Source organism: Odocoileus virginianus, chromosome 29, assembly GCF_023699985.2.
Source record: "Odocoileus virginianus isolate 20LAN1187 ecotype Illinois chromosome 29, Ovbor_1.2, whole genome shotgun sequence".
NCBI lineage: Eukaryota > Metazoa > Chordata > Mammalia > Artiodactyla > Cervidae > Odocoileus > Odocoileus virginianus.
Window position 1 is genome coordinate 31,191,065 of NC_069702.1, and position 15,355 is coordinate 31,206,419.

General features: G+C 40.3%; 1 protein-coding gene and 1 pseudogene across 1 annotated transcript in view; one reads left to right on the top strand and one right to left on the bottom strand.

The window, feature by feature from the left end:
• LOC110148006 (transmembrane protease serine 11E-like) overlaps positions 1–15,355 on the top strand; it is a 54,329-nt gene that overhangs the window by 23,245 nt on the left and 15,729 nt on the right. Inside the window, exons 3-5 of the mRNA XM_020909839.2 lie at positions 1,245–1,366; positions 3,825–3,892; positions 14,047–14,210. Coding sequence (XP_020765498.2) covers positions 1,245–1,366; positions 3,825–3,892; positions 14,047–14,210 — 354 coding nt within the window. The remainder of the gene's footprint in view (positions 1–1,244; positions 1,367–3,824; positions 3,893–14,046; positions 14,211–15,355) is intronic.
• On the bottom strand, positions 11,073–12,138 carry LOC139031984 (acidic fibroblast growth factor intracellular-binding protein-like; annotated as a pseudogene).

Below are 15,355 nucleotides of genomic sequence, written 5' to 3' on the forward strand. Positions count from 1 at the left end.
TGAAACTATGTACTGTCCCTGGCGGGTGACCAAGGGGGCAACTCTAGTTCCTTAAAATTCTATACACTGAACTCCTGGTATTTTAATCCCTACCCTCACCTCCTTCTTTAGCCAGAATAAATTTTCTTATTCTAGATCCTTGCAGCCAGAATTGATGGATAGTTTATGGAATTGAAAGAAATCTACTTTTAAAATATAAAAATGTGTTTGCTCTTGGGAAGCTTCTGAATCTATTCCTGTGCTCAGATGGCCTGACTAGCTGTTTCTTGTGGTTTATTCAGAAATATACATGTGACTAATTAGCCTACAGGAACACCAAGCATTTTGTATGGATTTTACACTCTAAATCTTATAATGACTGTACACTCTAAATCTTATAATGATGAATATTGTTGTCTTTTATTTTGAAATAACCATGAAGCTCAGAGCAGGATGATGGAGATGATTTGGGTGGGACATTTTTTCCTGTCTCAGTCTGTCTCAGTTCAGTCAGTTCAGTCACTCAGTTGTGTCGGACGCTTTGTGACCCCATGAATTGCAGTACGCCAGGCCTCCCTGTCCATCACCACCTCCAGGAGTTTACTCAAACTCATGCCCATCAAGTAGGTGATGTCATCCAGCCATCTCATCCTCTGTCATCACCTTCTCCTCCTGCCCCCAATCTCTCCCAGCATCAGGGTCTTTTCCAATAAGTCAACTTTTTGCATGAGGTGGCCAAAGTGCTGGAGTTTCAGCTTCAGCATCAGTCCTTCCAATGAACACCCAGGACTGATCTTTAGGATGGACTGGTTGGACCTCCTTGCAGTCCAAGGGACTCTCAAGAGTCTTCTCCAACACCACAGTTCAAAAGCATCAATTTTTCAGCACTCAGCTTTCTTCACAGTCCAACTCTCACATCCATACATGACCACTGGAAAAACCAGAGCCTTGACTAGAGGGACCTTTGTTGGCAAATTAATGTCTTTGCTTTTTAATATGCTCTCTAGGTTGGTCATAACTTTCCTTCCAAGGAGTAAGCGTCTTTTAATTTCATGGCTGCAGTCACCATCTGCAGTGATTTTGGAGACCAAAAAAATAAAGTCTGACACTGTTTCCACTGTCTCCCCATCTATTTCACATGAAGTGATGGGACCAGATGCCATGATCTTAGTTTTCTGAATGTTCAACTACCAAACAAGATAATGCCTGATGCTTTACACACATCTGATAAAATGTATGATAAATTTTTGCCTCTTTTCTTATAGATCAAAAGAAGACCTACAATTACTACAGCACATTGTCATTTACAAGTAACAAAGTATATGATGAGTTTGGAAGAGAGGCTTCTGAAAATTTCACAGAAATGAGCCAGAAAATTGAATCAATGGTAAGCATTTCCCCCCACTTCTAGGGCATTTGCTATCACTTTCTACCAAAACTTTTAGGATCCTAGCTTCTCAAACATCCGTTTAACTGATCTTGTATATCTTTGCAAAATGGGGAGAGATCCTACCTGAGAGACAAAAAACAAAATTGACAATACATGACTTAGAGGAATATTCCTTACAGGACTAAACCTAGTGACCTTTAGTCTTTTCTATTTGTCCTTCTTACTTACTCTTCTTTAGCTAGTGATACACTATTGATCAGCAGAGTTCAGAAATTCTGAGAATGTGAGGGTGACCCAAAACATAGTTGTTGTGTCATTGATTTCTTCAAGAAGAGACCTTTAGCAAAAGACATAAGATTGAAACTATTCAGACACATACTTGAGAAGTATTTTAGTACTAAAAAGTATCCAACCTTGGACAAGTTTTTAGTACATAAATCTATAGGAAATCCTTGGACATTCATCTTTATCCTTAGGTCATCAACATACATCCTGAGGAATAAAAGAAATATTTTAAATAGTGGAAAACTAAGCATGCATGCTAAGTCAATTCAGTCATGTCTGACTCTTAGTGATCCTTGCGGACCATAGCCTACCAGGCCCCTTTGTCTGTGGGATTCTCCAGGCAAGAATACTGGAGTGGGTTCCTGTGACCTCCTTCAGGGCATCTTCCCAACCTAGGGATCAAATCCGCATCTCTTACGTCTCCTGCATTGGCAGACATGTTCTTTACCATTAGCACCACCTGGGAAACCTTAGCAGTATAGGCCAAAAGAGCAAGAACCTGGGTGAAGGCTTATCATTGTCAGACTACTTAGAGAATAATTTAGAAGTTTCCTGATAGTCTGTGAGGTAATTAGTGAAATGATGTGATGGAAAGTACCCTAAACTAGGAGCTGGGACACCTACTTCTAGGACCATCTACTAGCCAGTGATGTGCCATTTGGCACATCTCTTTGTCATTCTGGAAAAATTCCATGATGTGAAAATTAAGGCACTAGACTAGAAAATTCCAAAACTGTTTTCCAATATCTCGAGAGAGAACAGAATGGCAGTGGTCCACCTGGAATCTGTCTGGTAAATTAGAAGCCTAAGGATTTGGATACTTTGCTGAGGAGAAAATCAAATCCTGGTTGAATTTGTATTTGTAAACACCAAATCAGGGAAATATTAAATAAGCTTTTTTTAAGGATATATATCTGCTTAAAGATATGTATCTATGTGTGTGTGTGTGTGTGTGTGTGTGTGTGTGTATCCTTAAAATGTAATATATAGTAAAGGAAAGGAAATGGAAGTAAATATATTAAGTAAAAATGCAACTATTTTTCTTGTTTTCTGTGCCAGTCACTAAATTTTGTATGAGATTCAGACTGACTTAAACATAAAGGAATATAAATAGGACTCTAGTACTTTTTAAAACAAGTAATTTTTAAGTTATTCAATTAAAAAAACCTTTAAATTTATTTCCAAATGAATGCTGTCATTAGAGGGCTCATTTGAATTGTGCTGATTTGTTCATAGTTGAAGTAGTTGTCCTTGGGAACAAAGACTCAGAAGTCAAACAAAATATAAGAAAGAATAAAAAGGCTCATTTTTTGTCAATTAGTCACCAGCTTGTAGTATCTGTGTTTGGTTCCCTGGTGGCTTAGTGGTTAAGAACCTGCGTGCCAATGCAGGAGACCAGGTTTGATCCCTGGATTGGGAAGATCCCCTGGAGAAGGAAATGGCAACCCACTCCAGTATTCTTGTCTGGAAAATCCCATGGAGAGAGGAGCCTGGTGGGCTATAGTCCATGGCGTTGCAAAGAATCGGACACAACTGAGCGACTAACATACATACACCTATAGGCTATGTGTCCCAGTCCATCTGAGCCTTCCTAGGAGCATCTTGAGTGCTCAATTGGGTGTAGGTTATGACAGGATATTTGGTAATATTTTTCTCCAGGTTTGAGAACCATGTGACACCATTATGCATTCATTCTCACATTCATTATCTCTTCCAAATACTAACCAAGCCTGACTCTGCTTCTGAGATCAGATGAGACCCAGCATGTTCAGGATGGTGTGGCCATGGACTGAATTTATGACCTACCACCTGCCAGAGTTTTTTTCATTTCCTTGGTCTACCTACAGTAAAAGTCTCCATCTCATAGTGTGAATACGTCTCTTACTTTTCAGAACCCAATCTGTTTACTCTCTTTCATCTCTTTCCAAGTGTAGCACAGCAGACATCACTCCTAACCCCCCTCCTATGGTTCCCCAGCTCATATAATTCCTAAGGCAGAGTTCAGTTGAAATCACTGAACAAAAAGAGACTCCTCAAGTTCAGCAATTGTGAAATGTCGGTCAATGTGTTTTGCTTTTAAGTTTTTAAAAAAATGTTTTAAGCTTTGAATCAGCTTGCAGAATTTTAGAAAATTATCCTTGCTGACATATTTTGAATATTTTTGGAACAGGTGAAAAATGCATTTCATAAATCTTCATTGAGGGGAAAATTTGTCAAGTCTCACATTATCAAGTTCAGGTATGTAGATCTAAAATACTGACTTCTGATTATAATTTGAAGCTAAAGCTGTTAGCCTGGTCAGTAATAAATAGTTTGAATTGTTCATATGTGATATAATTTAGCAGGCTAATTTTGTATCTCTTCTGTGTTAAGTTGTGGGTTACAATGTACCTTACTCATTCTTTAAATCCAAAAGAAAGAATTTGCAAGATGATTTTTTGAGGGGAAAATGAAAGTGAAAGTCTCTCAGTCGTGTCTGACTCTGCAACGCCATGGATTGTACAGTTCATGGAATTCTCCAGGCCAGAATACTGGAGTGGGTAGCCTTTCCTGTCTTCAGGGGATTTTCCCAAACCAGGGATCAAACCCAGGTCTCCTGTACTGCAGGCAGATTCTAAGTGTTATGGGTGGCTATATTATAGAATTGGGTTTTTTTACTTGTTTGTTTTTTGGAAACTAGTTAGAACAAATAGGGACCTGAGCCACACCTCTTGGTTTAATAACAAATAAGTGTCCTATGTAAAATACTGTAGTAGATGAGGGTTGTTTTTTTTCTCTTCTTGGTTCTCCTTCCTACCATTTTTCTCTCCTTTCTTTCATTTCACTCATCTTTATCTTTTCTTTTTTTTTTTTTTTTGCTATAAGATTTAAGATCTCAGATCTGTTCATCAGTTCAGTTCAGTTCAGTCACTCAGTCATGTCCGGCTCCTTGTGACCCCATATACCATAGCACGCCAGGTCTCCCTGTCCATCACCAACTCCCGGAGTTCAGGGTGAACCCATGCCCATTGAGTCGGGATGCCATCCAACCATCTCATCCTCTGTCGTCCCCTTTTCCTCCCGCCCTCAATCTTTCCCAGCATCAGGGTCTTTCCAATGAGTCAGCTTTTCACACCAGGTGGCCAAAGTACTGGAGTTTCAGCTTCAACATCAGGCCTTCCAATGAATACCCAGGACTGATCTCCTTTAGGATGGACTGGTTGGATCTCCTTGCAGTCCAAGGGACTCTTAAAAAGAGTCTTCTCCAACACCATAGTTCAAAAGCATCAATTCTTCAGTGCCCAGCTTTCTTCACAGTCCAACTCACATCCATACATGACCACTGGAAAAACAATAGCTTTGACTAGACGGAACTTTGTTGGAAAAGTAATGTCTCTGCTTTTTAATATGCTCTCTAGGTTGGTCATAACTTTCCTTGCAAGGAATAAGCGTCTTTTAATTTCATGGCTGCAATCACCATCGGCAGTGATTTGGGAGCCTAGAAAAATAAAGTCAGCCACTGTTTCCACAGTTTCTCCATCCATTTGCCATGAAGTGATGGGACCAGATGCCATGATCTTCATTTTCTGAATATTGAGCTTTAAGGCAACTTTTTCACTCTCCTCTTTCACTTTCATCAAGAGGATCTTTAGTTCTTCTTTACTTTCTACCATAAGGGTGGTATCATCTGCATATCTGAGGTTATTGATATTTCTCCTGGCAATCTTAATTCCAGCTTGTGCTTCCTCCAGCTCAGCGTTTCTCATGATGTACTCTGCATATAAGTTAAATTAGCAAGGTGACAATGTACAGCCTTGACACACTCCTTTTCCTATTTGGAACCAGTCTGTTGTTCCACATCCAGTTCTAACTGTTGCTTCCTGACCTGCATATAGGTTTCTCAGGAGGCAGGTCAGGTGGTCTGGTATTCCCATCTCTTTCAGAATTTTCCACAGTTTATTGTGATCCACACAGTCAAAGGTTTTGGCATAGTCAATAAAGCAGAAATAGATGTTTTTCTGAAACTCTCTTGCTTTTTTGATGATCCAGCGGATGTTGGCAATTTGATCTCTGGTTCCTCTGCCTTTTCTAAAACCAGCTTGAACATCTAGAAGTTCACAGTTCACATATTGCTGAAGCCTGGCTTTTAGAATTTTAAGCATCACTTTACTAGTGTGTGAGATGAGTGCAATTGTGCGGTAGTTTGAGCATTCTTTGGCGTTGCCTTTCTTTGGAATTGGAATGAAAACTGACTTTTTCCAGCCCCTTGGCCACTGCTGAGTTTTCCAAATTTGCTGGCATATTGAGTGCAGCACTTTCACAGCATCATCTTTCAGGATTTGAAATAACTCAACTGGAATTCCATCACCTCCACTAGCTTTGTTTGTAGTGATGCTTCCTAAAGCCCACTTGACTTCACATTCCAGGATGTCTGGCTCTAGGTGAGTGATCACATCATTGTGATTATCTGGGTCATGAAGATCTTTTTTGTACAGTTCTTCTGTGTATTCTTACCACCCCTTCTTAATACCTTCTGGTTCTGTTAGGTCCATACCATTTCTGTCATTTATTGAGCCCATCTTTGCATGAAATATTCCCTTGGTATCTCTAATTTTCTTGAAGAGATCTCTAGTCTTTCCCATTCTATTGTTTTCCTCTGTTCCTTTGCATTGATTGCTGAGGAAGGCTTTCTGATCTCTCCTTGCTATTCTCTGCATTCAAATGGGTATATCTTTCCTTTTCTCCTTTGCTTTTCACTTCGCTTCTTTTCACACTTATTTGTAAGGCCTCCTCAGACAGCCATTTTGCTTTTTGCATTTCTTTTTCTTGGGGATGGTCTTGATTCCTGTCTCCTGTATAATGTCAAGAACCTCCATCCATAGTTAATCAGGCACTCTGTCTATCAGATCTAGTCCCTTAAATATATTTCTCACTTCTGCTGTATAGTCATAAGGAATTTGATTTAGGTCATCCCTGAATGGTCTAGTAGTTTTCTCCACTTTCTTCAATTTCATCAACCATCAGTAAATAGAATCCAAGGCATACCATTTAAAGCAAAATACTATATGAGAATCTTAAAATAATGTGTTATCTTCATACAAATTATTTGTAATTTCCAGAATAAAATAGCTGCTATTTCCAACATTTTTTCAATGAAAAAAGCTCCCAGTTACTCATCAGCCTATTACTTAGTTGCCCACTTTCTCTTGAAAATTCCATACTCTTTGATGTTCAAAATATTCCTTTTTCTTGGATAAGTATCTGCTTCTCCCATTATCAAATTTTCAATCTTTCAAGAGGACTTCATTCACCCACATCATGATTTTCTATGCTATGGAAATCCAAGTTTCTATTTCCAGTCTAAATTTTTGTCCTGGTTCTAGAACTATATGCTTGCCTATGCACACTTCCATGTGGGTGTTTCACAGAAAATTCTCAAACTCAAGAAAACCTAATTACGCTAATAAGAAACCTGGAAGTCATCCATGCTCCTCCCTTTCCTGGGCCCCTTGAACTTCATAAATAACTATGTTCTACCACTTCTACAGGACTGGGGAAACAGAGACTCTTAGAGAACACAAATAAAACCTTGTGTGCACCAGGACCCAGGAGAAAGAAGCAGTGACACCATAAGAGAATGAGTCAGGCTTGCCCGTGTGTGCTTGGGAGTCTGCAGGGAAGGTGTGGGTCAACAGTGGCCTGTCGTGGGGTCAGGGGAACTGACTACAACCCTTATGGGAGGCCTGGCATGCTGGCATAAGTCATTTTGAAGGAGGTCACCCTTACTGCCATTCTGTACAGTTTAGTTCAGTCGCTCAGTTGTGTTCAATTCTTTGTGACCCCATAGACTGCAGCACACCTGGCTTCCCTGTCCTTCACCCACTCCTGGAGCTTGCTCAAATTCACATCCATTGAGTCGGTGATGCCATCCAACCATCTCATCCTCTGTTGTCCACTTCTACTCCTACCTTCAATCTTTCCCAGCATCAGGGTCTTTTCCAAGGAATCAGCTGTTTGTGTCAGGTGACCAAAGGATTGGAGCTTCAGCTTCAGAATCAGTCCTTCCAATGAATATTCAGGACTGATTTCCTTTAGGATGGACTGGTTGGATTTCCTTGCAGTTCAAGGGACTCTCAAGAGTCTTCTCCAACACCACAGATCAAAAGCATCAATTCTTTGATGCTCAGCACTCTTTATTGTCCAATTCTCATGTCCATATATGACTACTGGGAAAACCATAGCTTTGACCTTACAGACTTTTGTCCGCAAGGTAATATCTTTGCTTTTTAATATGCTGTCTAGCCCTCAGATTGGGAGAAAATAATAGCAAACGAAGCAACAGACAAAGGATTAATCTCAAAAATATACAAGCAACTCCTCCAGCTCAACTCCAGAAAAATAAATGACCCAATCAAAAAATAGGCCAAAGAACTCAACAGACATTTCTCCAAGGAAGACATACAGATGGCTAATAAACACATGAAAAGATGCTCAACATCACTCGTTATCAGAGAAATGCAAATCAAAACCACAATGAGGTACCATTATACGCCAGTCAGGATGGCTGCTATCCAAAAGTCTACAAGCAATAAATGTTGGAGAGGGTGTGGAGAAAAGGGAACCCTCTTACACTGTTGGTGGGAATGCAAATTAGTACAGCCACTATAGAAAACAGTGTGGAGATTTCTTAAAAAGCTGGAGATAGAACTGCCATATGACCCAGCAATCCCACTTCTGGGCATACACACCAAGGAAACCAGATCTGAAAGAGACACGTGCACCCCAATGTTCATCGCAGCACTGTTTATAATAGCCAGGACATGGAAGCAACCCAGATGCCCATCAGCAGACGAATGGATGAGGAAGCTGTGGTACATATACACCATGGAATATTACTCAGCCACTAAAAAGAATTCATTTGAATCAGTTCTAATGAGATGGATGAAACTGGAGCCCATTATACAGAGTGAAGTAAGCCAGAAAGATAAAGACCATTACAGTATACTAACACATATATATGGACTTTAGAAAGATGGTAACGAGAACCCTATATGCAAAACAGAAAAAGAGACTCAGATGTATAGAACAGACTTGTGGACTCTGGGAGAAGGCAAGGGTGGGATGTTTCAAGAGAACAGCATTGAAACATGTATATTATCTAGGGTGAAACAGATCACCAGCCCAGGTTGGGTGCATGAGACAAGTGCTTGGGCCTGGTGCACTGGGAAGACCCAGAGGGATCGGGTGGAGAGGGAGGTGGGGGGGGGGGGGGGACTGGGATGGGGAATACATGTAAATCCATGGCTAATTCATTTCAATGTATGACAAAAACCACTGCAATGTTGTAAAGTAATTAGCCTCCAACTAATAAAAATAAATGGAAAAAATAAATAAATAAATAAAATAAGGAGATCACTCTGAAAAAAAAAAAATGCTGTCTAGGTTTGTCATAGCTTTTCTTCCAAAGTGTAAGTTTCTTTCAATTTTATTTCTGCCATTACACAGCCTCATCCATCAGCAGAAATTTGGATTAAAGCCTTACTGAGCATAGCCTTGCCCACCAGAACAAGACCCAGTTTTCCCCACAGCCAGTCCCTCCCATCAGGAAGCTTGCATAAGCATCTTATCCATCAGAGGGAAGACAGAATGAAGACCTCAATCATGGATCACAACCTTGCCTAACTCAATGAAACCATGAGTCATGATGTGTAGGGCCACCCAAGACAGATGGATCATGGTGGAGTGTTCTGATAAAATGTGGCCTACTGGAGAAGGGAATGGCAAACCACATCAGCATTTTTGCCTCGAGAACCCCATGAACAGTATGAAAAGGCAAAAAGACATGACAGTGAAAGATGAAGCCCTCAGGTCAGTAGGTGTCCAATATGCTATCGGAGAAGAAATATTGCTCCTTGAAACCAAAGCAAAGACAAACCTAGACAGTGTATTAAAAAGCAGAGACCTTACTTTGCCTACAAAGGTCCATATAGTCAATGTTATGGTTTTTCTAGTAGTCATGTATGGATGTGACAGCTGGACAATAAAAAAGGTTGAGTGCTGAAGAATTGATGCCTTTGAACTGTGGCAGTAGAGAAGAATCTTGAGATTCCCTTTGGACAGCAAGGAGATCAAATCAGTCAATCCTAAAGGAAATCAACCCTGATTATTCAGTTGAAAGACTGATGCTGAAGCCAAAGCTCCAATACTTTGGCCACTTGATGCGAAGAGCCAACTCACTGGAAAAGACTCTGATGCTGGGAAAGATTGAAGTCAGGAGGAGAAGGGGATGACAGAGGATGAGATGGTTGGATAGCATCACCAACTCCATGGACATAAGTTTGAGCAAATTTTGAGAGTTGGTGAAGTACAGGGTAGCCAGGCATGATGCAGTCCATGGGGTTGCAAAGAGTCAGACATGACTGAGCAACTGAAAAACAACAACCAATTCTATCTTCCGAATCACTTTCTAATTTGTTTACCCCTTCATCCCAGAAATCTTGCTATTCATTATTCTTTCTTCTATTATCATAATATGAAGATGTGCAAATTTGCTGGAAAGGTAAAGTCAGCCTTAGAGATATTGATTTGAGATACTAAGTGATCTTATGAGCCTGAAATATGAGTCTGACATAAGGGAGGAAATGGAAACTGAGTTGAAGACATAAATTTACTCAACATCAGCTCAGAGTATTAGAAAGTGTGGGTGTCAACAGAATTTCTCAAAAAAGGGGTAATGCAAGAAAAAAAGGATGGTGAAGAAAACTTGAGGAATGACATATTTAAGGAAACAGAAGAAAAACAGCAAACTAGGAAATAGACAGGAAAGGAGCAGGCAAAGCAAAGAAATCAAGAGAAGCACCACTGAAACTAGTAACAGGAAGTTTTAGTGAGGGAGTGGTCAACATTGACAAGATTCCGGAGAGACCAAGTAATATGACTAGAAAGAATCCATGGGAAATGCCAATGAGGAAGTCATTAGTGTTCAAGTAGAGAAATGACTCAGTTGAACAGAAGGGGAGGAAGCAGAGTGCAGTGAAGTAAATGTGAGGTAGAGTGTAATTTACCCATTCAAGAAGGTTTTCTGTGATATGAAGGTGTGAGGTAAATCCTATAGCTGGGGTAGTGGGAGGTTTTGTTTTTGTCTCTATCAGCCAGCCAGCAGATGAATAGTTTATGGGAAAGGAGAAAAGAGTAACTAATGGATGTATAGAGGTACTGCGGCAATGAAAAGGGGAATGAGATATATAACAGTGATCCCTTTAAAGCTCTCTTTTTCCAGATTACAAAAGCAATATGAAATTGCGTAAAATTCAAATAACATAATATTACAAAAAATAGAAAGCAAAAGTCCCCTGTTTAATAGTTTCATGCCCAGAAATAACACATCTTGTTTTTTTCAAAGTCATGGCCACTTTATTGTCAGTGTGTGGCGGGGGCCTCAGTCATGATAGAGACACAGGAGGCAGCCAAGGAGAGTGGGAGGGTATCCATGTAGCCCTCCCAGAGTGCCTGGTGCCGGGAGTCATCCAGGGAGTGGACCAGTGCCCAGTACTGATTAACCGTTCAACGGCCGGTGGTCTGGGCCACAGGGCTCCACGAACTTCACAAGGTCCACAAACAGGTCTCAGACATCCTTACTGTGGGTCAGCTTGGAGGCCACATTCTCCAGCCCCCAGGATCTGGCTTCTATCTTCAAGAAGACATGGAACTTTCCCCAGAGGGTAGTTTGATCTCCTTCAACTCCTGGAGACTCTCCTCATCTGAGTTAACATCCATGTCATCCACCCAGGAGTCCATAATTCCGAGGGTCCAGTTTGGGATCATGAACTCAGCACAGAAGGCAAAATCGCAGAAGCTCAGAGACTGCAGTTTTTTCCTTCTCTGTCTCAAAGTGATTGTTGGCGAAGAAGACAATGGCTGCATAGTCCCTGGCCAGTCGCTCGAACAGGAGGAAGTGCTGCTGGATGTTGTCGACCAGGGAGCCCCTCATTTCCTCTATCACCTTGAAGACTCACTTAAAGTCATCAGACTGTCTCCAGTAGCTCTTGAGGGTGATGCCGATTTTGGTTTCTGTGTCATCCAGGTCTTTCTTGGTGCCCTTGGACAGATTCTTACCCAGCGCCTCCTGCATGAAGGCCTGATCAGAGGCAGAGTCCCTCTAGATGAACAGTGCCTGTTGAGAGGGCAGGATCTGGAAGATGAGCTGGTGCCGCAGTTTTGGTGGTGCGTGGAGCAGGTGCTCAAGCACATGGAAATTACTACAGTGGTCCATGGTGTTGCTCTAGAGCATTACTGCTGTGGCGCCAGGCTGCTTCAGGATCCCCCAGCAAGCACACTCTCAGGGACACCGCGCACTCACCAAATCACCATCCAGCCAGTGGTGATACACATCCTCATTGATGAGGGTCATATTCCTCATGAAGATGTCCAACTACTGATCATAGCGCCGCCAAAACCCCAGTAGGAGGAAGGACTGCTTTGGCTTGTACGGCTGCCCAATACATCTTATTAGTAATTTATTTTTAATATTTTCCCAATGACTGCATATAGATTTAGCTGACTATATAGTTTTTCACTACAAGTGTATGCCAAGATTGATTTAGCCATTGCCTTTTTGATGGACCCTTGTGTTGTTAACAATATTTTTTTGATTTAAAGAGAAAGTTAAGATGCTGTATGTATACATATCTCCTTGCACTGAAAGAGTGTATTTTGAAGATTAAACTTCTAAAAGTAGAAATGCTGCATCATAGAGGATGGATAATCAAATTTATAACAGATAAACTGCCTTGCAAAACTGAGATTCTAGTTGGTATTCCTATCTACAGTTTGGGAGCACAGGAGTTGATGCAGCATATGGGTGAGATATAAGATTCTTTGGGGTTCTGGTTTAAGATGGTGAAGCAGGAAGAAAAAAACTCACTTCCTCCCATGGACTCACTGAATCTACAGATACAGAAGAAACAATTTTCTCTTTAAAAAAAAAAAAGGTTGACTGAGTAACTACTGCACAATGGGCAAATGACAAGAAAGTCACATTGAAGCAGGTTGGAGAGGCTGGGACACAATCTTGCCATAAATACTATTCTGCCACACCAGGAAAAAATCTCAAACCCAGAGATTCTCCCTGATGAGTGAAAACTTTGAACCCCAAATCAGGCACCTCAAATTTTAGGACCTGTACCTAGAGACAAGCCTCCAAAACATCTAACTCTGAAAATGAACAGGAGTCAAGTGCTGAGTGGAGACAGAGATGGCAACCCACTCCAGTACTCTTGCTGGGAAATCCCATGGATGGAGGAGCCTGGTGGGCTGCGGTCCATGGGGTCGCTAAGAGTCAGACACGACTGAGTGACTTCACTTTCACTTTTCACTTTCATGCTTTGGAGAAGGAAATGGCAACCCACTCCAGTGATCTTGCCTGGAGAATCCCAGGGATGGGGGAGCCTGGTGGGCTGCCACCTATGGGGTCGCACAGAGTCGGACATGACTGAAGCGACTTAGCAGCAGCAGCAGCAAGTGCTGAGAGCTACAAAGTTGTATCTATCTAGGAGATGGCTCTTAGAGCGCCCATGCAGTTGGACTCACCCTCCTCAGGGCCCAGCACAGTAGCAGCTTATTGCACCCAGACTGAAAGGGAACTGGTTGTAGTTGTGAAAGAAGGGGTATAGACTGAGAATGAGAAAGAGTAGTCAAGGGTGGTTCCAAAGTGGTAATTCATTCAAATAATGCTAAGGCTCATTAACACTTTATTGTGGAAATAAAATCACATGAAGTCAAGACAACTTGGTCAAACTTTCTAATGTTTTTAGAATTAGGAGTTGTTTAGAAGAGCCTGAAGATTACTTAGGAGAAATCACTGGATTTAATTGATCCTATTTGATAATTGTGAATGGTTGACAAGAAAATTGTCTTTTGATGTTAATAACCCAAGTATTTAACTAGATCCTGTGGTGGTAAGGAAGATCATAGGCTACTAGTTGACTGTCAGAAAGGCTGAGATGGGAGTTTTGAATGTGGCAAACAATAGGAATATTGTTGTTGTTGTTGTTCAGTTCCTAAGTCATATCTGACTCTTTGTGACTCCATGGACTGTAGCATGCCAGGCTTTCCTGTCCTTCACTATCTCCTAGAGTTTGCTCAGACTCATGTCTACTGAGTCATGATGCCATCCAACCATCTCATCCTCTGTCACCCTTTTCTCCTCCTGCCCTCCATCTTTCCCAGCCTCAGGAATACAGAAGAAAACAAATTAGATCTTTTAAAATTGCATTTACATATTTTTGTGTGTGTGTTTGTGTTTCAAAAGAATTATAAAGAAAAAATAGAGTATGATATTGCCATAAATCTTATTTGTACCTTAACCTTTTAAAACTGTATTTCTCTCTTTTTTTCTTTTTTTTGGTCCACAGTCAAGAGGAACATGGAGTGTTGGCTCATATGCTGCTGATTTTTAGATTTCCTTCTACTGAGGACCCTGAAACCATCAATAAAATAATACAACATGTCCTACATGAAAAGCTGCAAGAGGCTGTAGGACCCCCTAAATTACATCCTGAATCAGTTGAAATTAAAAGTAAGTTTGTTTCTTCTAATTCAATTCTCTTACATAGAATAACTTTGGTCATGGGCACTAATCTTTAAAAGTTTTTGGATGTTTTTCATTATGGGGTCTTGCCACCAAACAGAATGCTTCTTTGGGACTAAATTTATCCAAATGAAGTTTTTAAAATTTTAATACTAATTTAAACTTACATCTCCCCTGCAAGCCTGTCATGAACTCATGAGCCAAGATTCTTTTTCTATATTGGGCCTTACACTTTAACTATAGAATCCAGTGATGAATGGAAAAAGTGGCTCTGTATATTTATTCCTCTTCCTGTTGCTTACTTTTTATGTTCTGAGTGTGATGGCTTATATGCTACTGATTTTTAGATGTTGTGAAAGATTCATGCTATCTACCTATTTTCATTCAAATGTCATTAATAAACCTTATTAGCTTCTTCTCTTAGGCACTTTGCTGATGAAATGTATATCATGTATCTTTTGGCAAAAATTATTTTTGGCATATTTTACAACTAACTTGAAAAATCTAAATTTTTTGTTTTTGTCAGGGCAAGGGAACAAGATAAACAGTGATAGGACCTCATAACTAGAAAGTGAAAAACATACAAGACCCTCAGGAGAAATATAAGATTGGTTAAAATCTCAGTCACATGCTATAGAACAGTGTTAGTCTCTAGAAACTGTGTACCAGCCACATGTATATTCTTAAAGTTTCTGGTAGTCACATTAAAAAAGTAAAAGTAAACATGTGAAATGTATTTAATTAATTTATGCATTTAACCCAATATATCCAAAGTAGAACTATTTCAACGAGTAGTTCATTTAACTGTCTACTCGTTGAAATAATAATGCAATTTATAATACATTGTATTCACAATGTAATTCATATTGACAAATAGTCCATGTAAATATTTTTCATGAGATTTGAAATTGATTGTATAGTTTATATTTATAATGCACGTCAGTTTAGCCACATTTCAAGAGCTTACTAGGCACATGTGGCTGGTGAATAAAGTATTGGATATGGCAGCACTAGAAACTACAGAATAAAGCACAAGTAGAAAGAAGGAATAAAAGTCCTAATATAAAAGCTGACAGATGTAGCTAGAGACCAAACCTGGTGGTTAGTCCCTCTACTTACTTAGAAATGGCAGC